This window comes from Vipera berus (genome assembly GCF_964194415.1).
Source record: "Vipera berus genome assembly, chromosome: 4".
Taxonomy (NCBI): Eukaryota; Metazoa; Chordata; class Lepidosauria; order Squamata; family Viperidae; genus Vipera; species Vipera berus.
In genome coordinates this window covers 68,668,732-68,692,865 of record NC_138206.1, presented here as the reverse complement: position 1 = coordinate 68,692,865, position 24,134 = coordinate 68,668,732, and the positions used below count along the sequence as shown (strand labels likewise).

The 24,134-nt window shown below is 40.9% G+C and overlaps 1 protein-coding gene across 6 annotated transcripts in view; it reads right to left on the bottom strand.

The window, feature by feature from the left end:
* MAP7D2 (MAP7 domain containing 2) overlaps window positions 1–23,051 on the bottom strand; it is a 78,870-nt gene extending 55,819 nt beyond the window's left edge. For 2 of the 6 annotated variants that reach the window (XM_081326810.1, XM_081326809.1), the window contains exon 1: window positions 22,712–23,015. In XM_081326810.1, the coding sequence (XP_081182936.1) occupies window positions 22,712–22,763 (52 nt within the window). In that variant the 5' untranslated portion in view covers window positions 22,764–23,015. Of the gene's footprint in view, window positions 1–22,711 lie in introns of all 6 variants that reach the window. The other 4 variants (XM_081326806.1, XM_081326807.1, XM_081326804.1 and 1 more) reach the window with 4 other exon arrangements.
* Window positions 23,052–24,134: the final 1,083 nt, after the last annotated feature.

Genomic DNA, 24,134 nt, shown 5'->3' with positions numbered 1-24,134 from the left:
TCTAGACGAAGTTTGCGATCCTGCGCAACTCAGCAATCTCTAAGGCAGACCAATTCGACACAATGCAATGAAAATGCTCCCTTATGTCACTGGCCAACTGGTCTACAAAAGCAGAGGCAAAGATCCTTTGGTCTTTTGGGCAATTCAGGTCCAGGTGAGCGTAGGCTACTGCTGCCTCTAAGAGGCGAAATCCAAAAAGCACCAGGGGTTTCTTTTTCTGTTTGAGTGGTTTTCTGGAACTCCGACCAGTTTAGTGGCTTTTTTCCTGTTTCTTAAAGTGCTTCTATTACATTATCCTTTGCCCTGCTGTATTCGTCCCAGTGATTGGGATCATTGTAGTCCCAATCCGGGCAGGTTAGGGGCCAGGCCACTTGCACTGGGGCTACTTGCACCGGTATTACTATAATTGGCTACCTGGCAATTTCCCCTATTTTCTCAGATAGCTTTAGCAACTCATCTTTAGTGAGAAAGACATGCAAAAGTTGCGTCATGTCTCCCCAGGATGGATTATGGCTATCAATTATAGATTTCAGTGTTAAAATCACCGTCCGCAGGTCCGACCGGAAGGAGGGGGTATCCTTCTTTCAGAAATTAGGTTGGATGCTGAAAAGGGTGTATGGGTCAGCACATATTCAAGCTGGCCCCTCATTTTCCCTGGCACTGGTTTACTCAGGAGGGGCTACTATTTTTGGTTCCACGTTATCCTCTGGGGAAAAGAAATTGGCCTGCTCTCGTTCCTTTCTCAGAGCTAGGTTTCTAGATTTAGATAATTCTGCCCAATAGCACCAATAGGGCAGATGGCTGGGTTTTATTTTATCTCTAAGCTCTTTTATTATCTTAAAATTGAAAGTATCAAAACCTGGCCAGATTTGTCTACCGGTCTCATCTACAAGCAAAGCCCATTTTTAACATACCGAGTATAAGCCGATCCGCCGTTCTGCAAGCCTCTGCCGCCAGCAGAGGCTCGATCCGCCATTTTGCAAGCCTGAATACACAGGAATACCCTGTGTGGCCGCGGCTCTCGGGGAAGCCCTGGCTGTCCGCTTCCTCGCTCCACGCTGCCATTCGGGGCCCGCGCGTTCCCCGGGCAAATCGCGGCGCCCAGCAGGCGAGGAAACACGCCCGCTCCAGTCGCCCCCCCTTCCCTCAGGAGACGCGAAGCAAGTGACCGCCCGGAGCTTACCGAGGACTTGCTTCGGTGCTTCCAGGATCGCGCGCACCTCTCCCAAGCCGCCGCCGTCCGGAGACCTGCCGACGTTTGGGGAGGTTTGGGGAGGTGCGCGCGCACCTCCCCAAACCTCCCCAAACGTCGGCAGGTCTCCGGACCTCCGCGGCCTGCCTGCCTGCTTCTTTCCGCAGCGGAAAGAAGAAGGCAGGCAGGGCGCGGAGGAACGGAGACCCGGCGACGTTTGGGGAGGTTTGGGCGCCTCCCCAAACGTCGCCGGGTCTCCGTTCCTCCGCGCCCTGCCTGCCTGCTTCTTTCCGCTGCGGAAAGAAGCAGGCAGGCAGGGCGCGGAGGAATGGAGACCTGCCGACGTTTGGGGAGGTTTGGGGAGGTGCGCGCGCACCTCCCCAAACCTCCCCAAACTTCGGCAGGTCTCCGGACGGCGGTGGCTTGGGAGAGGTACGCGCGATCCCGGAAGCACCAAAGCCTCGGCCGCGCACAAGTCCTCGGTAAGTTTTTTTGTTGACTGGAGTATAAGCCGAAGTGGAATTTTTCAGCCCAAAAAGTGGGCTGAAAAATTCGGCTTATACTCAAGTATATACGGTAACTCTTTTACACGTTTCTTTTTCATACTGGCCAGAACAGGCACTCGCCTTTTCTCCCATACCACCAACAAATCACTAAGAGGGGATCCAGGCATGACCCTCGAGCTAGTTTCCCACGTTCCCTTCAGATGTGGGTTCAATGGGCTACAGCTGGATCTCCCTTGTAGCAAAATCCCTAATGCACTACCTGTCAGTTTTTGGACTAAAAAGTGTCTGGGAAGACTCTGGTTCCCAACGCAGAGCAAGGGCCCCTTCTGGGAACACTGCCTTCAGTTTGCAGACCAAAAAGGGGTCTGGTATGGGCAGCTCCTTCCACCGGTATGGGCACCTCCAGCAGGTATGGGCACCTCCTTCCACCGGCTTTTCACAACTACTTACAACTACACTTTTATTCACAACTTTTCCTGAACAACTTTTCCTGTGTGCACACTTCTATTTTTACTATTTTGGACTCAGAGGAGTCTGGGAGGATCTGCTTGCCTTTTTTTCCCCAAGCAGCAAACATGATCACCTCCTTCCCAGACCTGGGTTTTGCTTATAGATGAGACCTTTTACTGGCATTGTTTACTGGCTCCCACCCTTACCCTCACTCGATGCCCACTCAGCTCCTTTCCTCTTCTCAGCAAAAGGTTCGACACCCTTGCGTTCCAGATTCCTGCTGGTCACAGCTCGGTAAAGCTAGCAGCAGACCTGGGTGCGGCTAGGAAAAACACGGAGGTGGAATCCTAGCTGCGATCAGAGGAGGAAGCCAACACACACACACACACAAGCCTTTTTTGCTCCCTGAAATTCCTTGAAGTTATAGTTCAGCAGTTCTTACCCACTTTCAGGCAGCTGTTGAGCGCAAGACTCAAGGCCTTCCCTTTATTACACTATGCTGCCCGGGCAGGGTCCATGGGCTTACCTACAGACAAAAGAGGTCTGTTGCCGGCAAGGTAGAGGCCCTCCAAGCCTGGTCCAGTGGCTGGGTTGGCTGGGACTCCCTTCTTGGTCACCAGATTGTGAGAAAAAAATCTCTCTGGTTTGTTTCTCCAGCTAGGAATAAGCCTTCAGCGCAAACGAAAAAACACACTGAGCGAAGCAAGCTGCCAGAAAGTGGATTTTATTACAGAAGCCAGAAAGAGAAGTGACTCAGCAAGAAAAATCTGACAACTCAAAGCCACCAAATCAAATTCTGACTTTAAATGAGGAAAAGATAACCCAAAAGATAACTACAAAACTTACAACTCAAAAAGCAACAGCACCTGAAGAAAGCAATACTAAGAGTGGACACTGAAGGCCTTCAAATACACTATATTTGAGAATGCAACTAATCAAATGACAACCATAATACCAGCTACTACTTTCTTCCTAACCCAGATAGAATTGGAAGAACAAAAAGATTTGACTGATCTAATGACAACTATATTACATTAATCATCAAAAAGTGAACTATCAAAGCAAAACTACAACAGCTACAAAGGGGACATTTTCCTTGCAAAATTGATATTTGGATACGTTCCCTGGATTCAAATAAGGGCTATAGGAAGAAAGGAAGATACATTTGAGAACTTGAAAGATGCCAAGAGGGAAGCCTGGCTGGCACAAAAGGAAGGCAAGAGTTAGATTTAAAAAACTGAACTTGTTTCTTTTTTGGGATTCCTAAAGATAAAGTATAAAAATACCTTTCAATGGATTAAGGGGAATCTCTAAAAATATAACTGATTCTATATTTAGCTTTTGATCTGTAAGGGAAAACAAAAGTAAGCTCTTAGAATATAATTTTGAACTATATTATAAATTCGAATGATATATCAAAAGATAGTATTTTAACAATTGATATACGGTTAAGATGACTTATAGAAGATATTAGTTGTTAATTTTGAACTATATTATAGAATCTAGAATTTTATATATAAAAAACAGTATTTTAATAATTGTTGAATGGTTAAGATAAAAAATATACTTCTAATAATTGGTGATTTGTTAAGATGAAAACTAGACTTTAATGGTAAAACAAAAGAATGTTTTGTAACAAACAATGTAAGTTTTGTAGACAAGAGAATTATTCTTTATTGAAATAGGGAATTGTGGGTTACCCAAAAATTAAGCTTTCTTTTGTATACTATAGGCTATTCTAGAATATTTTATTGCAATTAGATAAAATTTAAAAACAGGATATTGATATGTATTAGTGAAAATATATTGAAAATTTTATTAATTGACTAGGTACAACTAGAACTGTATTAACTTGATTATTTTGACTATGTGATAACTAAGGAAATCAGAGAGGGAATCCCTGTTGATGTAACCTGAACTATTTACAACATTTGTTATTTTGACTACCCAACCACCATATTGCTTCACAAATACATGTATATGTAAATATTAAAAAATCAATAAAACTTGTATAAAAAAAGAAATATAATTCTTAATATTTTCAGTATACACCAAGTTGAACATAAACATTTTTTTATTTATGCATATGATAACATCAACGTATGACATAGTTTATAATCAGCTTATATTTCCATTATATTTATAAAAGTCATCTTATTAAGTCATTATATGTCCTGTATTCAAACTTTTTATTAAAGCTTAGTTTCCCCTCAGTATTCAGACCACTCTTATCAGTCATACTTTTCTCAAAATTCATTACATTTAAATATCCAAACATTTCATTTAAATATACCATCTCAGTGTTTTAACATTTCATATATTCTAGAAATATTATTACTACTTATATATTTTATTTCTCTTACTATAGGGCCACTTTACAAATTTTATCTATTCTTTTGGCCATATTTCAACAATATTTAATTTTATACTACACCATCTAAGAATCTTACTCTAGGGCCTCTTGATATCCAAACTTTGTGTGTGTGTGTGTATGTGTGTGTGTGTATTAACCATATTCAAACAAGTGTTAGTCATATAATATTCCCTCTGATATGTTGAATCACATTTCTTATCTGCAATTCTAATCTTCTTTTGCCATGTCGCTTTCCAAGTCAGCAAGTTTAGCTTACCAGGTTGTGTTTTTGTGAGTGTTGTTGGGGACAAGTCAACAAGCCAAGTAAAGTATCAGTTTTTTGTCTCACCCATTGTGATGATTTTTCTGACAGTTCTTTAATCCATTTTATTTGTTTTTCTTTTTTATCCTCAAATTTGTTTTGAAATCCTGGAGGATAAAGCAATTTTTTGTCTTCTTTATTACAGTGAGGTTTTGCAGATTTTCCCCCTCTGTATTAAATTGTAGTTTTCTTCATTTATAGCTTTTCTATTTAAGTCACTTTCATTTAATTTATGTTCTGTTGTCTGATTTATTTGTTCATTCTCTGTTGTCATTTTTTGAGTGTTACTTAGTTGTAGATTTATGTTAGAGATATGTTCATTTATATCAGGGGTGTCAAACTGCCAGCCCATGGGCTGGACGCATCATCAGGAAACCGTGTTCACCCCATTGCCAGCAATGGAGAAAAAGCTCTGTTACATCACGCAATGTCACGTGACGTCGTGAGTTTGACATGTCTGATTTATATTGTCAAGCTTATTTCTAATCTCATTATGATTTGAATCTGTCATAGCATTGTGTATATTTTCTCCTGGGATGTATTTGTTTTGTCTTGAGTCGTTGTTCCTACAGATCTTTGAAACTCCAAACTGGGGTCTTCAGGAGAAGGTGTTGAGTATAGTTTTCTATCACTTTTAGATAGATACAGTGGGACAAAAAAGTATTTAGTCAGCCACCAATTGTGCAAGTTCTCCCACTTAAAAAGATGAGAGAGGCCTGTAATTTTCATCATAGGTATACCTCAACTACGAGAGACAAAATGGGGGGAAAGAATCCAGGAAATCACATTGTAGGATTTCTAATGAATTAATTCGTACATTCCTCGGTAAAATAAGTATTTGGTCACCTACAAACAAGCAAGATTTCTGGCTCTCACAGACCTGCAACTTCTTCTTCAAGAGGCTCCTCTGTCCTCTACTCGTTACCTGTATGAATGGCACCTGGTTGAACTTATCAGTATAAAAGACACCAGTCCACAACCTCAGTCACACTCCAAACTCCACTATGGCCAAGGACACCAGAAACAAAATTGTAGACCTGCACCATGCTGGGAAGACTGAATTTGCAATAGGCAAGCAGCTTGGTGTGAAGAAATCAACTGTGGGAGCAATTATTACAAAATGGAAGACATACAAGACCACTGATAATCTCCCTCGTTCTGGGGCTCCACGCAAGATCTCACCCTGTGGGGTCAAAATGATCACAAGAACGGTGAGCAAAAATCCCAGAACCACACGGGGGGACCTAGTGAATGACCTGCAGAGAGCTGGGACCAAAGTAACAAAGGCTACCATCAGTAACACACTACGCCGCCAGGGACTCAAATCCTGCAGTGCCAGACGTGTCCCCATGCTTAAACCAGTACATGTCCGGACCCGTCTGAAGTTTGCTAGAGAGCATTTGGATGATCCAGAACAGGATTGGGAGAATGTCATATGGTCAGATGAAACCAAAGTAGAACTTTTTGGTAAAAACTCAACTCGTCGTGTTTGGAGGAGAAAGAATGCTGAGTTGCATCCAAAGAACACCATACCTACTGTGAAGCATGGGGGTGGAAACATCATGCTTTGGGGCTGTTTTTCTGCAAAGGGACCAGGATGACTGATCCATGTAAACTAAGGAAAGAATGAATGGGGCCATGTATCATGAGATTTTGAGTGAAAACCTCCTTCCATCAGCAAGGGCATTGAAGATGAAACGTGGCTGGGTCTTTCAGCATGACAATGATCCCAAACACACCGCCCAGGCAACGAAGGAGTGGCTTCGTAAGAAGCATTTCAAGGTCCTGGAGTGGCCTAGCCAGTCGCCAGATCTCAACCCCATAGAAAACCTTTGGAGGGAGTTGAAAGTCTGTGTTGCCCAGCGACAGCCCCAAAACATCACTGCTCTAGAGGAGATCTGCATGGAGGAATAGGCCAAAATACCAGCAACAGTGTGTGCAAAACTTGTGAAGACTTACAGAAAACGTTTGACCTCTGTCATTGCCAACAAGGGGTATATAACAAAGTATTGAGATGAACTTTTGTTATTGACCAAATATTTATTTTCCGCCATAATTTGCAAATAAATTCGTTAGAAATCCTACAATGTGATTTCCTGGATTCTTTCCCCCCATTTTGTCTCTCATAGTTGAGGTATACCTATGATGAAAATTACAGGCCTCTCTCATCTTTTTAAGTGGGAGAACTTGCACAATTGGTGGCTGACTAAATACTTTTTTGTCCCACTGTATATAATGTCCATTTTATCTCTCCCCTTTAAGTAATTTTTCATCAGTGTCATAGTCTTTTAATTGGCTTTATCAAGCCAGCCCATCTTAAGTTTCAAACAGCCAAGTCTTACGTAGTTCTTATATTTATATAAGCTTTATAGTCCAATACATTTCCAATTGTCCAGGCACCACTGAAAATAATATAACAGTTCTTCTTTTCAGGGGTCTTGTAATTATCAACCAATCAGGATTCAATACAAAATATTTAACAATCTAAAAGTTTTCTAGTAATTTCTCCTTTAGAAGATTAGCCAAAGGCCAAGATTTTTTTTTCTCTGCAAACAGAGTTTAAGTTTAAACATGCAGTTCAGTATATTTGTAATCCCAGAGGGTCAGCAATTTCTAAACAAATGTAGTTTCACTCAGTAAGAGATAACTTGGTGCTTTGTCCCCAGCTTTTTTTTGCGCTGTTTCTAGGCGTCTTGCCAAATTCTGAGTCAATACAGTTGTAGTTTCCTCTAATCCTCCACTAGGTGTCACTCTTCATTTCCAACTTCTTTTAAAAAAGTTATTTTTGTTGTTCTTTATGTGTGTGTGTGTGTGTGTGTGTGTGTGTATGCGTGTGTGTGTGTGTATATGTATATGTATCTATGTATTGGGTGGAGCACCCGTTCTAGCAAATATAAAGCAGTCTGTTCTGCATTTTGCTCCAGCATATTTTGTAGGCAGACGTCACTACTGTGAACACTGTAAATTCAAAATTTTGTGACTGACAAAGAGTTAAGGGGAGACTAGTATAGCTATTTCAAGCTCCTTAGCTCTCATTAGCTATATGTATATGTATACGCATGTATATATAATTCCATCAATACTTTTTCAGGTATAACGTTTTAACAATTTTCTTAGTTTTCAAATTAATCCAAACTGTGGTGTTTTGTATTCCCCCTCCCCCCGAGTTTAATTTGCCGCTTCCATCTATGGAAGGGGGGGTATAAGTTTAAGTTTATTGAATTTATATACCGCCCTTTTCCCGTAGGACTCAGGGCGGTTTACAAAGTATTTAAAAACATCAATACAATACAAAAGTTAAAAACAGTTAAAAATAATTAAATTTGATCCCTGAAAAATATAAAACCCCAATTAAAAACTCTCAGCCTGGGCCGGAAAGCTCAAAGAGCCAGGTCTTCAGGTCCCGGCGGAATGACCGAAGGTCGGGGGCAGTCCTAAGCTCTGTGGGCAGCTGGTTCCAAAGGGCAGGCGCACCCACTGAGAAGGCCCTCCCCCTGGGTGTTATCCGCTGGCAGTCTTTTACCGGCGGCACCCTGAGAAGGCCCTCCATGTGGGAGCGCACAGGACGAAGGGAACTTGATGCTGGCAGCAGGTGTTCCCTCAAATATCCCGGACCCAAGCCATTTAGGGCTTTATATGTCACTGCGTGTTTTTTTAGTTTTGCCAGCTTCGCTCATTTCTAATTGTACATCTCTTTCTGCTCTGCACCTGTGTTATTATCTTATCATGTAACCATAGTGACTCCAACTATGTCCAGCTATGTTTTGGTTTTAAACAGTTTTGTGCGCATGCCTAGAAAAAGTTTCTCACAGTTACTACAGTTTCTTCTGCCTGATGAGAGAATGTAGTCAGTTAGGTCTTTTGTTTTCTCATTAAAAGTTTTACTATAGAATATGCCTTGGATTTCTTTTCTTTGATATTCACTATGCAAATGAACCACGGTCCATCCTCCTCTGGTCGGACTGTTAATTGTTCCGTGACATTTGGCAAGTAACAAAAGCACCTTTACCTTTGATTTGTAATGTTACACTTCCTCCTGAGACGTTCACACAAATCAAACATCTTCCTGAATCAGAGCAAGATAAATGGTTTGAGGCAATGCAGGCTGAAATGGACAGTCTAAAGAAACTTCATGTGTTTACGCCTGCAAGTCCTCCAGCAAACAAGAAAGTTATTGGCACTCGATGGGTCTACAGAATTAAAAAGAAGCCAAATGGTGAGTCGTTGTACAAGGCCAGACTTGTAGCCCAGGGTTTCGCTCAACGTTATCCTGAGGACTATACAAATACTTATTCACCCACAGTGCGGACTGAGAGTGTGAAAATCGCCTTAGCCACTGCAACTATCCTTGGTCTAGAAGTTTTCCAGTATGATGTTGAAACGGCTTATCTACATGCTGATCTTGATGAAGAGATTTATGTCAAAGGTCCTCCAGGTTTCCGACAGCAAGAAGGGGATACTTGGTTTCTACACAAAAGTCTTTATGGTCTGAAACAGTCTGGTTTAATGTGGTACTTATGTCTTTCTGACAAACTAAATTCAATGGGCTTTATTAAGTCCGAAACAGATGAATGCGTGTTTACAAAAAGATCTGATAATAGGTATGAGATAATTCTTGTTTATGTTGATGATATTGTTTATATTGGTCCAAATAAGCAGATGAGTGAATGTTTTGCTAAAGCTTTACAACAGTTTTTCACATTGAGGTCCTTAGGACATATTAACACTTATTTAGGTGTTCAAGTTACCAAAACTCAGAAGGGGTTCAGTCTTACACAGGAAGATAAGATTGAACAACTATTGCATCACTGCAACATGAAGGATGCTAAACCTGTGAGTATACCCATGCAAACCGACTTTCACAACTTGACACATGAACAGAGTCCTGAGTTCGAGGATCAAACACTTTATCACTCAGTCATTGGGTCGCTGCTATATATTAGTAGTTGGACTAGACCTGACATTGCACTTAGTGTTAATCTCCTATCACGACACGTAGGCAAGGCAAAACAGTTTCATTGGACATGTGTTAAGAAATTATTGAGATATCTAAAACACACCAAAGACATGAAGTTGTTGTTAGAACCCACACATACTGACTATGCAGAGTTATGTTGTTATGCAGATGCAGATTGGGCAAGTGATAAGAAATCACGTAAAAGCACCTCAGGTTATATGATGTTTTTGAATGGATGTCCTGTTTACTGGCATGTGCGTAAACAGAATTTTGTTTCTTGTTCCTCTACAGAAGCTGAATATGCTTGTGTTTCAGATGCATGTAATTCTCTAATGTGGTTTGATGCCTTAGTCACAGATATCTGGACACCTCCAATTCGACCAATCACTGTGATGGAGGACAACGAATCTGTGGTTTATATCTCTGAAAATCGCTTTACAGGTTCCAGGTCTAGACACATTGACATCCGTTACCAAAACATAAGACAAGCAGTTAAACAAGGTTTTGTCAAATTGCAGTATGTGCCTACACATGACCAAATTGCTGATATGCTGAACAAACCACTTCCTACAGCCCAACACGAGTATCTGCGCAAGATGTGCCTTATCTGATTTTCTGCTTCGCTGACAAAAGAAGGGGATGTCACTGCGTGTTTTTTTAGTTTTGCCAGCTTCGCTCATTTCTAATTGTACATCTCTTTCTGCTCTGCACCTGTGTTATTATCTTATCATGTAACCATAGTGACTCCAACTATGTCCAGCTATGTTTTGGTTTTAAACAGTTTTGTGCGCATGCCTAGAAAAAGTTTCTCACAGTTACTACTTTTACTTTGTTCTTCTGCCTGATGAGAGAATGTAGTCAGTTTAGGTCTTTTGTTTTCTCATTAAAAGTTTTACTATAGAATATGCCTTGGATTTCTTTTCTTTGATATTCACCATGCAAATGAACCACGGTCCATCCTCCTCTGGTCGGACTGTGAATTGTTCTGCGACATTATAGGTCATCACCAGCACCTTGAATCTCACCCGGAGGGCAACCGGAAGCCAATGCAACTCGCGGAGTAGAGGTGTTACATGGGAGTATCGGGAAACCCCCATCACAACTCGCGCAGCAGCATTCTGCACCAGCTGAAGCCTCCGAGTGGTCCTCGAGGACAGCCCCATATAGAGAGCATTCCAGTAGTCTAACCGGGAGGTCACGAGCGCATGGGTGACTGTGCGCAGGGCATCTCGGTCCAGATAGGGTCGCAACTTTGGGAGGTGTTTTGCTTCTTGGGGATCTTTTCCAGGAAATTAAGTATAAAATAGGAGGGAGAAGATCAAATTTCTCACCCAATTTCAAGCACGCTGTTCACTGTTGTGCTGATTAGTGCCTTTGGACTTCGGTTGCAAGTATCTTGGGTTGGTCAATGAAGTGTGGCCAGCCTTTCTCCTGTTGAGTTAGAAGCCTTTCCCTGAATCGAACAGAATGACCACCATTGTTCCAGAATCACTGGGGCACCCTTCTTTCCTTCGCTGCCTCTCCTGGGCGACTTAGATCATTTAGGGTTCCCTGGCAGGGCAAAAGTAGCCACAGGGGTGCAGAGATCCACAATCCAGCAACTGGGCGCTACCACGCAAAACCAAAAGTCCCCCAAAAGATTTCTGTGATGACATATGGCTGCACTGAGAAGTGAAGAAAATTATACAGGGCACTTATGACATGGCATCACTCTATGAATCAAAGAACTATCATTTGGATCCCTATAAAGTCTGACAGTTTTTTAAAAAGGCATATGCCAAATAAACAGCTGTATAGTTTTTGAACAAAGCAATGCACATCATTCCAACAAAGCTAGTATTTAAAAATAATCAACATTTTGTCTTCCTATTTACTTTCATAATCTAACTGCACTTTTAAAGTCTCAGACAAAATTATCTTTTAATACTTATTGAAAGGTAAACAAAATCTAATTCTTTGCTTTTGTGCTCTAGTCTAGAACATCCTGAGTTAGTTTCAGTACACTGCACATACCACCAACTTGGTAGGAAATACTAGGATGTTGGCTTGCAAGATAAACTCTAGATTCAAGATAATCTCTAGATACTGTAAAATAATCTACACCAGGGGTGTCAAACTCACAATGTCACATGACATGCATGACTTTTTTTCCATTGCCGGTAATGGGGTGGCGCACGGTTTCGCCAAAATGCATCCAGCCCATGGGCCGGCAGTTTGACACCCCTGATCTCCACAATTAGCTAATCAGAATAATATGAGAAAATGTGGGGTAAAAATATGCTTTCCAGTGGGGATGAGCTTCAAAAATGTGTTCTGATTATACTTCTGGGCATACAGGCAATGTGTGCCAACACTGAACAATATTGTGCTTACTATTCATTTAGATTGTTGCACATGAGATAGGTTTCGCTAATGCTAATTACCTAGTCTACACCTTTACCACCTTACTAGATAGTGTTATGTAAAAGTCCCAACTAACCAAAGCCATGATGGGCAGTACTCATTTGGTGATATCTATAGTTGTTCTGACCCAGCCTTCACATATAATGAGAAATTGCTTACTCCCAAGTAAAACAAATTCCTTTTATTTAAAACAAGGTAGGAACAATCTTTGTTCATGCTGGGTAAACAAAACCAAAAAGGGAGGAGTCACAAAAGAAAATCTTTTTTTCCTTCTGACACAAGGCAAGAATGTTTGTCTGTGACAACAGGCCATTCCCAAATTCCTACTATTTATTTCCCAGCCAGAGAGGGGCTGGCTAGTCTACAACTTCTTTTCCCTGAGAGCTGGCTTATTGCCTTCTGTTGCTCTCCTCTCTTCTCTATGCATATGCACATCTGGGATGGACCCCATTTGTTCCTCCCCCTCACTCATCTCAGGCCCCGAAGACAGCTGCCTCTTGGCCTCGGCGCAGACAGACGTCCCCAGCTCTGCATATGCCTCTGATTCTGCTTCATCAGAGCCTTCCAAAAGCTCTGAAGTTGACCCAGGCTCCCCCTCCTCTTCCTCGTTTGACTCTGCTGCCAGCTCTGTTGGCAGCCGAAGGACCACAGCACTATCCCTCACTACAGGACCCTTCCCCTCGGTCACACGATCTGAGTGCAGCCATGAAAGAAACTGATCATGGAATGCCTGCACCAGAGCAGAATCACAGTGACCATATCCTCCCATGTGAACTCCTCTGGTCCATAGCCCTTCCACTTGACCAAGTATTGAAACCGGCCTTTCAGCCAAAGTGAGTCTTAGATGCTGGCAACCTTGCACTTGAGAGAGCTGTCTTCATCACATGATTTAGGTGGGGGATGTTCTGGTCAGTGGAGCAGACAGGCTGGTTGTTCTGGAACTAAGAGGGACCAGTGAAAGTCTGGATGTACTTTTAGTGAGTGTGGCAAGGTCAGGCGATAGGCAACTGGGTTAATGACAGCTTTGATGGGGAAAGGACCTATGTACTGATGATCCAATTTCTTGACAAGACAGTTCGATGAAAGATGCCTGGTTAACAGCCATACCCGATCTCCCACAGCCAAGACTGATCAATGACTTTTTTATAATCTGCCTTGGCTTTATCCAGTTGTCATCGCACCAACTAATGGACAGCCTGTAACTCAGCAAGATAATCATTAGCTGCAGGAACAGGAAAGTCGAGCTGCATGAGAGAAAAAAGCTGAGAATGATACCCAACATTGCCCAGGAAAGGTGTCAACTGCGTGGAGGTGTGCTGCAAGTCGTTGAAAGCAAACTCAGCTACTGCAAGACAGTCTGCCCAATTGTCCTGTTTCTGATTCACAAAGCTGTGCAGATATTGTTCCAGTATTCAGATTACTTTCTCAGTTCCGCCATCTGTTTCAGGATAATGCGCCAATGACAGAGATATTTGCACGTCTAAGGCCTTCAGCAGCACTTTCCAGAACCGGGCCGTAAAAATCTGGCTTGGGGCTTTATCTGGCCCCAGAATGGGACCTTCAGGCACGGACCCTTGGCCATGCCTCCTTCTCTCACCTCCTGCCTCCACCCATTTTCCTCCAGCATTCCTCCTCAGCTGCCCCACTGCCTATTCTCCCTGGCCAATGGGCCCTTATCACTCTGCCCCGTGTCCTTCAGCATGGCCCTTTCGCCAAGGCCACCTTTGTCCCGGACCTTTGGCTGCATGGGACAGATAGCTGCCAGCCAATCGGGTGGCAGGCAGGAAGCCAAGGTGCTGCAGGGAGGCAGTGTGCGATGAGCAATGATTTTTTTAAAGTCTCTGTTCTTGGGGCAGTGGCCATGTGGCTCCGGAGTTGTGGGGAGGGTTCAGGCACACATTCTCTGCAAAAGAACTTGCATGATATTACGGCACTCAGGGACTTCCATCGACTCTCCTGTCCCTCAAAAGCAGGAACTGCACCAGAGAAGAGACAGATCTTTTCAAGGTAAGTGAGTCCGGCGTGGCAATAAGGGAGGGGGAAGCATGAAGTATCTTAGTGGGTCGGGGAGGCCTTGAGGGCCTGTTCCATCACTAGGCCCCCCATGGCCTTCCCCACCCTGAGATACCTCATGTGCACTTAATGAGCTGCATGTATCTTAATGAGCAGGGAGTGATTTCGTTTGAAGTATGAGATTCACTCTCATGAATTTTCGAGTTACAAATGGAATGGACAGGCTCCATTATATTCGTAACTCGAGGACTACCTGTATCATTTTTTTCCATCGCAAGCACAATGTCCAGAAGCGGTTTCCAAGTAGACACAAAAGTACTTATATTCTTTTCTTTTATCAAAACAGTCAATTTAGCCATCTCTGCTAATTCCATCAACTTTTGTAGCCATTCATCCATGATGGGAATCGAAACATCCTTTTGTGCATAGAGCAGCCTTGAGTTCCAAATTTTTTCCCCAAGTCTTTTTCCATTAGATCCAGGAGGAAAGTTTCTGGTTTAATTTTTATATTCACTTTAAGAATTTTCTGCATTATAATATAAATATACCGTAAATTTCCATTTCAATTCTTTTACTCTGTTGATGATATTGTATATTTTTGTTTGTTCTCTAATTCATGTACAGGTCTTTCTATCTTGTCTTGTAATGCCGAGCATGTATCTTTCCATGGCTCTTTGTTTCAATCACAGCTTTTGTATAAATTGTGAGATTACGGTCCATGTTTCACTGGCATATGTTAGAGCAGGTAGCACACACTGATTGAAAACTTTTCTCTTCATGCATAGGGGGAGGTTTTTCTTGAAAATTATGCTTAGCTTGCCAAATGCCTGCCAACCACATTTAACATTCCATTCAGTTTCCTTTATTGTAAACCTACCATTGAGATCCATTGGCCGAGGTATAATATAGTGGTCTACTACATCTATTTCTTCTTCAGATATTTTTTTTCTTTCTTTGGTGAATTTATTAAACATAACCTGGCTCTTTTTCAGGTTTATTTTTAATGTAAATGGTTCTCTGCTTTGTGCAGCTCTTGTATGTGTTTCTGTAGCTCTTCTGGGTCTTCTGAGAAGAGAAAAATCTTAAGTAATTTAAATAGGCACCATTGATTTTTTTTTTTTGCCCACTCTAGTTTGTGAAATACTTCTTCAAAGTAGGCTGAGAAAATGATAGGTGATATTGTATTGCTTTGTCGTACACCTCGTTCTGTGTTGATTTCCACTTTAAGATCATTAAGGTGGGCTTCCAGTTTTGACATCGCGGTGAGCGGATGTAGGAAGACTGGGCTCCATCTTTCGTGTTTGATTTTGCCCTGGTGGGGGACTTTGGAAAGGGTCGACAGTCACTCCATAGATGCGACAAGGAAGGAGGGGACCCATGTTGATCATGGGGTGAGTGTGAAAGCCCTCCCATTTGATGCGAGGAAGCCCTCCAAACTGGCAGAGGAAAGACTGGCAACATTCATGTATCTAGTCAGAAGCTGCTGTCAACGGAAGACAATAAGCACTAACAAGCATTTTTTCACCAACGTGGATGAAACTGAGTGAGACCTGAGCCTCTCTTTATGACTTTAAGACCTCTTCCTGAAAATCTGGCCAAAGCAATCCTCCCGATGAGGGAAAGGGAATTTCCGCCCCATTACCTCAGTAAAAGAAAAGCAGCGAATTAATTAGAGAAAATGGAGAAACCTACAAGACTAATTTGGAATACACACACACACACACACACACACACACACACACAGTGTTAATGACATCTAGTGGTGAATTACAGCACTATAACTTATTATGCCTAAGAGAAACCTGGCTTGAAGCCCACAATTAGATAAGACTTTGGCTGGTCTTGGAAGTTTTTGTTTTTGAGAATTGCAGCTGAGAAAAAGGAACAGACTTGGGGGCTGCTTATCTGTGTAGCAAAGATGATAATACTACTGTAAAATTGGCTTGTCTGAACTATGAACACAAATACTGACTTTCAGAGCTGTATTGTGGAACTATTTTCCTGTAGAAGAAGCATACACTGTTGCCTGACATGATGGAACATTTTGGATCATAAATCTTGATTGATAAACAACTTTTAATGATTCTTTCTTCTCCCTGGACAGAAAGGATATATTTCTCATTGGACAGAAAAATTTGAATTTTCCTTATATTTGCTTAGGAGAGGTTTAAGAACAGCTAGTTGTTGGATAATTTATAAAGGCTACTTACAAAAAAATAAAATGGATGTTCCATCCTTAGCTCTAAATCAGTGGTTCCCAATCTTTTCTATACCCCATGCCCCTAGAATGTTTCTGATATATTCTCGCACCCCTCACAAAAGTTCAAAACGAATTATGCATATACACTATAATTTTGAAACTTCTAAACCCAATTTTTTGCACCCCCTGGAATATCGTCTTGCACCCCTGCTCTAAATGGTAAAAACCATCCTTAATATCTGTCTCCAGATGACTCAGTTTGACATACCACCAAGAAAATACTGATGAATCACAGAAAGAAATTCACTCCATGTTGAAATTAATACAAGAAACAATTGCTTTAGCTCATGATGAGATTAAAAATAACACAAAGGAGATAAAAGAACAATTTTCTAATTTAAATCTATAAACCCAGAAAATAACCACAGAGAAGGAAATAGCAACCCAGAAAGTAGAAGGAAAATTAGAGAAATCTGACCCAAATATGGAGGACCTAATGGAAAAAACTAATGGCCAGACTCAGACAAATGAAGAATTAGTAGACATAACGATAACATTGGAAATGGAAAAGACATTCTACAAATATTTCAAAACATACTGGAGGATAAGGAAGGAGAGCTGATGGAATGGAAGATAGAGCCATTAACAGAACTGTGGGGAATTGGAGGAGGGAGGCTGTTTAATGAATATCAATGGGCTAGTTCTTCCAAAATACTTTAACTAAACTGTTTCTCTTGTTTCAAATAGCATACACAAAAATAGAGGAAGAATTATTTGATGATCCAAATGCACTGACTTGGAAAGTTAGTTGGCAAAGAAAGAAAGCTAGAGTAAGACTGAAGGAAACAGAAGCATTGACCTATTAGAGGGGATGTTATATTACTAAATAGATGTTTGAATATTGTTAAGAATAGATTGATAGAAATAGAAGTATTATTATAACTAGATAGGATTTGTAATCAGAATATCATATCTTGATATGAAAAGAGAAATAAGAATATGTTAAGAACTTTGAATAAGGAAAGCTTTTGATTACCCAAATAAAACTTGTGGATGGGAAATTTAAATTGAAAAAAGCAAAAATAGGATATGGATTGAATAAATGGATTGTCATGGCCCCATTGGAGCCTGAATCTACTGAGGAAAATGAGCTGGAACTGGGGCTGACAGAGGTCAAGGGAGAGATGTCTGTGGCTTCAGAGGAACATGGGGAAGAGCAGGCTGAGGCAGGCCAAGGCTTTTCAGGATTGGGACAGGATGAACATAAGAGACAGAGCTCAGACGATGAACAAGGGCCACCCCCTCCTGATCCTAGAGCACAGAGAGTGGAGAGGAGGGAACAACGCAGGCAGGCTCAACTATTCGGGAAGAGAGCGCCCCGCCCCTCTCCACAAGGCACACCTGGAGACTGAGACTTAAGGAGATGCTATGGGGAGGGGCATTTGTTGGGAACAAATACTGAATGCTTGGAGTTTTGTGTGCTGTTGCTGATCCTGGAAACAACTCTCTGATCTCGTTCTGTGTTGTGATTTCTGCTTGGAAACCCTGAAACTGACTGGCTGACAAACTTGATTTGGTGTTCAAAGACCTTAGATTGAATTTTGGCTTCTCTTCTGAAACTGCTCAGGCAAGCTTGCATTTCCACAGACTCCTTAGATTTTGGATGTATTTTTCTTTCCTTGTTATCTACGTGGCCTTGAGTAAATTACTCTTCTAATCTAACTGTGTGTGAGTTGAAACCTGAAGGAGGATGGCTTGTTCCATTCACCCACTACTTGCACCAGAGGCTGCTGAAGGTGTGTGTGTGTGTGTGTTACTTTGTTCTGCAGCTTGCCAGAAATGTGACAGCATTTGGGGAAACTTTGGAGCAAATAAAGGGAGGTTTGGAAAGTGTGGAAAAATGTTTATTACCAGAAGAGAGGATGTATTGGAGGGTGTAATATTGGATTTAGTTTGAAGAAGCTTACATGTACCACGGAATTACTAATGGACTCAGTCATCATGTTGTCTATTAGGCACTTGATTGTAAAAATAGAAAACTAATAAAATATTTATATAAAAAAGTTCATTGAGCAAACTGTTGCTTTTTTATATATTGATTATAGCAAGTTTATGTAAGCAGTGTCTATGCCTTGGTTGAGGAATGCATTAATTATTGCTTGCTGGAATACTGAGTCAAATGCCTTTGACTCAATTAAAGTCAATGAAAGCCACGCACAGAGGCATGTTGTACTCATGCCTTTCAATAAAATTGAATATATACATGTATGTATATGCACATATGTCTAATTTAAGAAATCAATAATTTGGCAATATGTCAATTACACATTCCATCCTATTTATCAAAATAAAATTTTATTTTTTGCCACAATTTCTGGATCTCAAACAGTAGCAAACCAAAACCAGACAAATACATGCCTGTTCTTCCTCTGGACATATAGAAGAAAAAGACCTTCCCTGGCAATTTGCATGAGCTCCTTTCTGGTTGTAATAGAACATTAAGTTCTGACTTACTTTACACATTAATGTTGTAGATAATCATAAGATTTGGAAAATTAGTACAGGATTTAAAGCCAACTAAGAAGTTTTACTTACCGATTAATTTCAAATATAGATATTTAAAACACATTTAAAGGCATTAAGACTCATGTTTAGCTAACTCATTTCATTACAGCTTGGTTTAAATTAAACCTCACAAAGTTTCTATTTGATCATATATTACATATCTAGTAAAAACCAGCCTGGCTACCACTGCTACCTACTACTGTACATCTATTCTATAAACTAAAAGACCACAATTTTGACAAAATTTTAACATACTTAAGATATACTTATTTGTATATCATTCTAGACTGTTTCTTTAACCAGAGTCTGTCGGACAAGGTATAATTAAGTGGCTACCAATATTGTATCATACTAAGCCAAAACTTAAACAAACCATATGGTAATAATCCAATGTATGAACCAAGCCACTGGTTAGATGCAAACAGATCTCTATTACTGTACTTTCTTTTGCAGAATTACCAGCTAAATAAAAATGTGCTTTACCTTGGAAGAAGAAATAATCTCAGCCCCATATTTTTTCCACACCTTCATAAAAAAGACCAGAACAATGCTGAAAATTAGTTGAGTCCTTGCCTTAATTAAGAGCAGCACCTCAAGTACTTGGCAGCATATTCCATGGATGAGTAATGTCTCTTCTATGTGGAAGTGCCTTGCAACTCCAATCTAACAGGTTTAGAGTCAGAATAGAACACACAGAAACTATTTTAAATCAAGTTTTAAAATTAAAATATTCATTTTGCCAGTGTGTATTCAGCCACTTAACCTTAATCTCTCTAAAGATACTATTATTTCCTGTTCCTACCCATGCTAGTAAATGCTGAACAAAAACTGGCTGTAGAGACCAACCCAACAGGTTTAAAGAAAAAGAACATATAGAAACTATTTAAAATATTTTTTTTTAAATTGAAATATTCATCTTTCCAGTGTATATTCAGCCATTTAACCTTAACCTCCCTAAAGATACTAGTTCCTGCTCCTACCCATGACAGTCAATGTCAAACAAAACCTGGTTGTAGAAGCACAGGGGAAAGCAAACCATTACAGTTTAAAATATAGTAAAATACTTTATTTGGCCAAGTGTAGTAAAAAACGCAAGGAATTTAAAAATCTAGTGACAAGGACGTATTTCACTTTCTCTTCTGCCCAAGGAATCTCTTCCTAGCATTTTCTAAGTGCTTGTCTGATGAATTAAAAAAAATCTGACTGGATCAAAGATTACACAAGAAAATAGTGGAAATGGAGTACCAAAATATTTCTTTAGTAGGAGATTTTAATGCAATTATAGATGGAAAATTAGATTATAGTAGTAGTAAAATAGAGAAAAAAGGAAGGAATATTTTGCCTAAGTTTTTTTCCAGAAAGGCAGAAGAAATTTGTATTCAGGATATGAAAAATAAATCCTAAGACATCTCAATATGCATTTTATTCAAACAGCCACAAATCATGGTCTAGAATTGACATGATATGGATATCTCTTGAATTAAGAAGGGATATACAAGAAATTGAGATAGAAACTATTATGGGCGGACCATAATCCAATAAAGATGATCTGGAGAAACAAAGGAAAAAACAAGATGGACTTTAAACAAATTCTTATTGAAAGAGAAAGAATTTACACAAAAATCCATAAAGGAAATGGAATTTTTCTTCAAAGAAAATAAGAGAGAAGATACATCACTCCAAAATGTTTGGGATGCAGCCAGTGGTGGGATTCAGCCAGTTCGCATCACTTCGGCAGAACCGGTAGCTAATTTTTTGTTGCCCAGGCCCAGCATCCACACAGAATCAGTTGTTCACATATTTGAATCCCACCACTGGATACAGCTAAAACATATTTTAGTGGAATAGCCATAACCTACATGGCAAAAAAGATGAAAGACAAAAAACAACAAACTAAGCTTAAAAAAGAACTTACAAAACTAGAATTAGAAATACAAAGAGACCCACAAAAGAAAACTCTTAAAAACAAGTGGAGATAATAAAACACAAATAAATCTAATAGAAGCTGAAGAAATAGCTCAACAAATCAAAAGAGCAAAACAAAACTTTTTTGAAAATGCTAATAAGCCAGGGAGATGGTTGGCTTATAAACTGAAAAAAGAAAAAAAGAAAAAAAAGAAATTGATAAACAAACTACAAGATGTGAATGGAAATCTACAATGTCAAAATGATGCAATAATAAAAATAATTAAAGAATTTTATGAAACACTTTATAGTACAGAAGAAATTCCACAAGAAAAAAAATAAGGCAATACTTAGAAAACGCTAGGGCACCAAAAGTCTCTGAGAATTTCAAAAATATGCTAAATGGGAAAATAACTGATGGAGCTGACAGAAGCTATAAAAGGACAAAAAATGGTAAGACACCAGGCCCAGATGGGCTACCAGCAGAATTTTACAAATGTTTACATTAATCTTACCAAATGCAAGAAGTGTGTAATGAGGTATTACTAAAAGCCAAACTATCAAATACATGGGTAGATGCCAATATTACCCTAATACACGAAGAAGACTCAGACTTGACCCTGATAAAGAACTACAGACCAATATCTCTACTAAATGTGGATTATAAAATCTTTGCTTCAGTAATAGCAGAAAGACTAAAGAGATTCTTGATTGAATTTATACATTCAGTCCAAAATGGATTTTTACCAGAGACAAATAAAGAATAATTTAAGAATGATTTTAGACACATTGGAATATTACGAAATGCACCAAGTAAAACAAGTGGCTTTGATCTTTTTAGATGCACAGAAAGCTTTTGACAATGTCAATTGGCATTTTATGGTTCAACAACTAAACTATATGGACTTTGGAGAAAATTTTATGAATATAATTCAAACAATTTATCATAGACAAACGGCCAAATAATTGTAAATGGAGATTTCATGGAGAGTTTCAATATTAAAAAGGACACAAGACAAGGGTGTCCTTTATCCCCACTATTATTTATCTTAACTCTGGAAGTGTTGAATAGGAATGTTCAGGGCTTTTTTTCTCATAGAACGCTCCAGCACCTTTTTGGGATGGAACCTTGTAGGGTAGGCAAGGCGGGTTGTATGACGTGTGAGTTCCGGCACCTTTTTCTTTTACAAAAAAAAGCACTGGGAATGTTAGACAGGATCCAGAAATCAAAGGAATGGAGATGAAAAATGAAAAGTACAAACTGTAAAAAATTAATAAAATATACATTTTTTAAAAAAAATTTAAAAACTGACCAGCGTCTGGACGAAAAAGACCCACTACCCGAATATAGATTGTTTTCCCTACTTTCTACTACTCCACTTATTCCTAGGTCAGCTAATATCTCCGAAGATTAGGAATAAAATAGCCCTCTGCTTCTTCGGTCCTCACCTTCACTTCCCGCAAGGCCTCCATTCATCAGTGTTGTACATCCAACCTTCCATTCCCCAACCTTCCCAAGGCCGTTTGGCGCCTTCCCAGTTTTCTCCACGTAACCATTTTCGACCTACCCGCCTGCCAAATGCCACTGCACACACCCACCCTCTCAAACCTCGCTACTACAGAGCGGCTCTTTATGAGGCTTGTCTGGAACCGAACAATAGGAGCACCGGGATGCGGCTACAATTTGGGCACCAAGAACGGAAGGACACCTGCTCCGAGGGAAACCGGAGCGGCGGCGGAGAAAAGACCGGGAGGTCCCAGGCAGCAGGCTTCTCCACAAAGTAGGTGCCTTCGCTTACAAACCACACCCACAGAAGATCGTGTCATCTAGTTCTTCACCCCTACCTGAAGCCCGCGAATAGAAGGGAGACGTTCGGGGTGTACCCGGCTCCGCCATTTTCCTCCTCCGGCGTCCTAGATACCGCTGCTTACTTTTCTTCCCAGCCGCCTGGGACCGCGCTTAAAGCACCGTAACAGATAATAATGTAGTATCACTCCTGCTGCTACTGCGCGGCCACCACCGCACAGGCGCACTTCGTTTCGGCACTACACCTGACGCGTCGTTAGAGAATTGGAGAGGGCTGGAGACGGATGCAGTCAGTCGCTGGATGTTGAGAGAGTAATTGCTGAAAACTAGGGAGCCTGAGCAGCCGCGTAGCTTCTGGCACTTTCCAGGTGCACATTCCTTCTCTCCGCGGCTCTTACTACCTTTTGGTTAACGTGTGGCAACCTGCTTGTGCTCCCTTTCTTTCTTCTTTTTGCCCCGGGCATCAGCGCCTGTTCGGCAGGCTGATCGCGAGTGCGCGCCAAAAAGGATTCGTGACGGTTGCCCTTGATCCCGAAAGCAAAGTTGCTACTCTGAGAGGCAGAGAGCAAAACGCCAAACGGTTGCTTCAGGGGGTTGGCTGAATTTCCAGATTACGTTAAGCACTCCTTTCAATTAACGGGAGAATTAAACTAAACCACGCGGACGAGAGACGAGTTCGGGCAGAACATTTTCTCCCAAATGTTTGCATTTTTTCAAACCAAAGTGCACATTCACCATATTATTATTATTATTATTATTATTATTATTATTATTATTATTATTATTATTATTATTATTATTATTATTATTATTATTATTATTATTATTATTGTATACTGCCCTTTTCCCGAGGGACTCAGGGCGGTGAACAGGGCACATATAAATAGAAAATACAAAAATTTAAAAAGAATTAAATAATCGCCCAGATAAAACAATAACAATATAAAAACCCATTAAAAACCCTAACATCCCCCATCAGGCCAGGCCAGCTTGTTCAAATAAATGGGTCTTCAGACCGCTTCGGAAGGAGGGAAGGTCTGGTGCCGTCCAGAGCTCGACCGGCAGCTGGTTCCATAAAGCCGGAGCGCCCACAGAGAAGGCCCTCCCCCTGGGGGCCACCAGCCGACATTCTCTGACTGGAGGCACCCTGAGGAGGCCCTCTCTGTGGGAACGCACAGGGCGGAGGGAAGTTGACGCCGGCAGCAGGTGGTCCCCGAGGTACTCCGGACCCATGCCATGTAGGGACTTAAAGACCATTACCAGAACCTTGAATCTCACCTGGAAGACAACTGGTAACCAATGCAGCTCGCGGAGCAAAGGTGTAACATGGGAGTACCGGGAAACTCCCAAGACAACTCTCGCGGCCACATTCTGTACCAGTTGGAGCCTCCGAGTGGTCTTCAAGGGAAGTCCCATGTAAAGAGCATTGCAGTAGTCCAGACGAGATGTCACAAGCACATG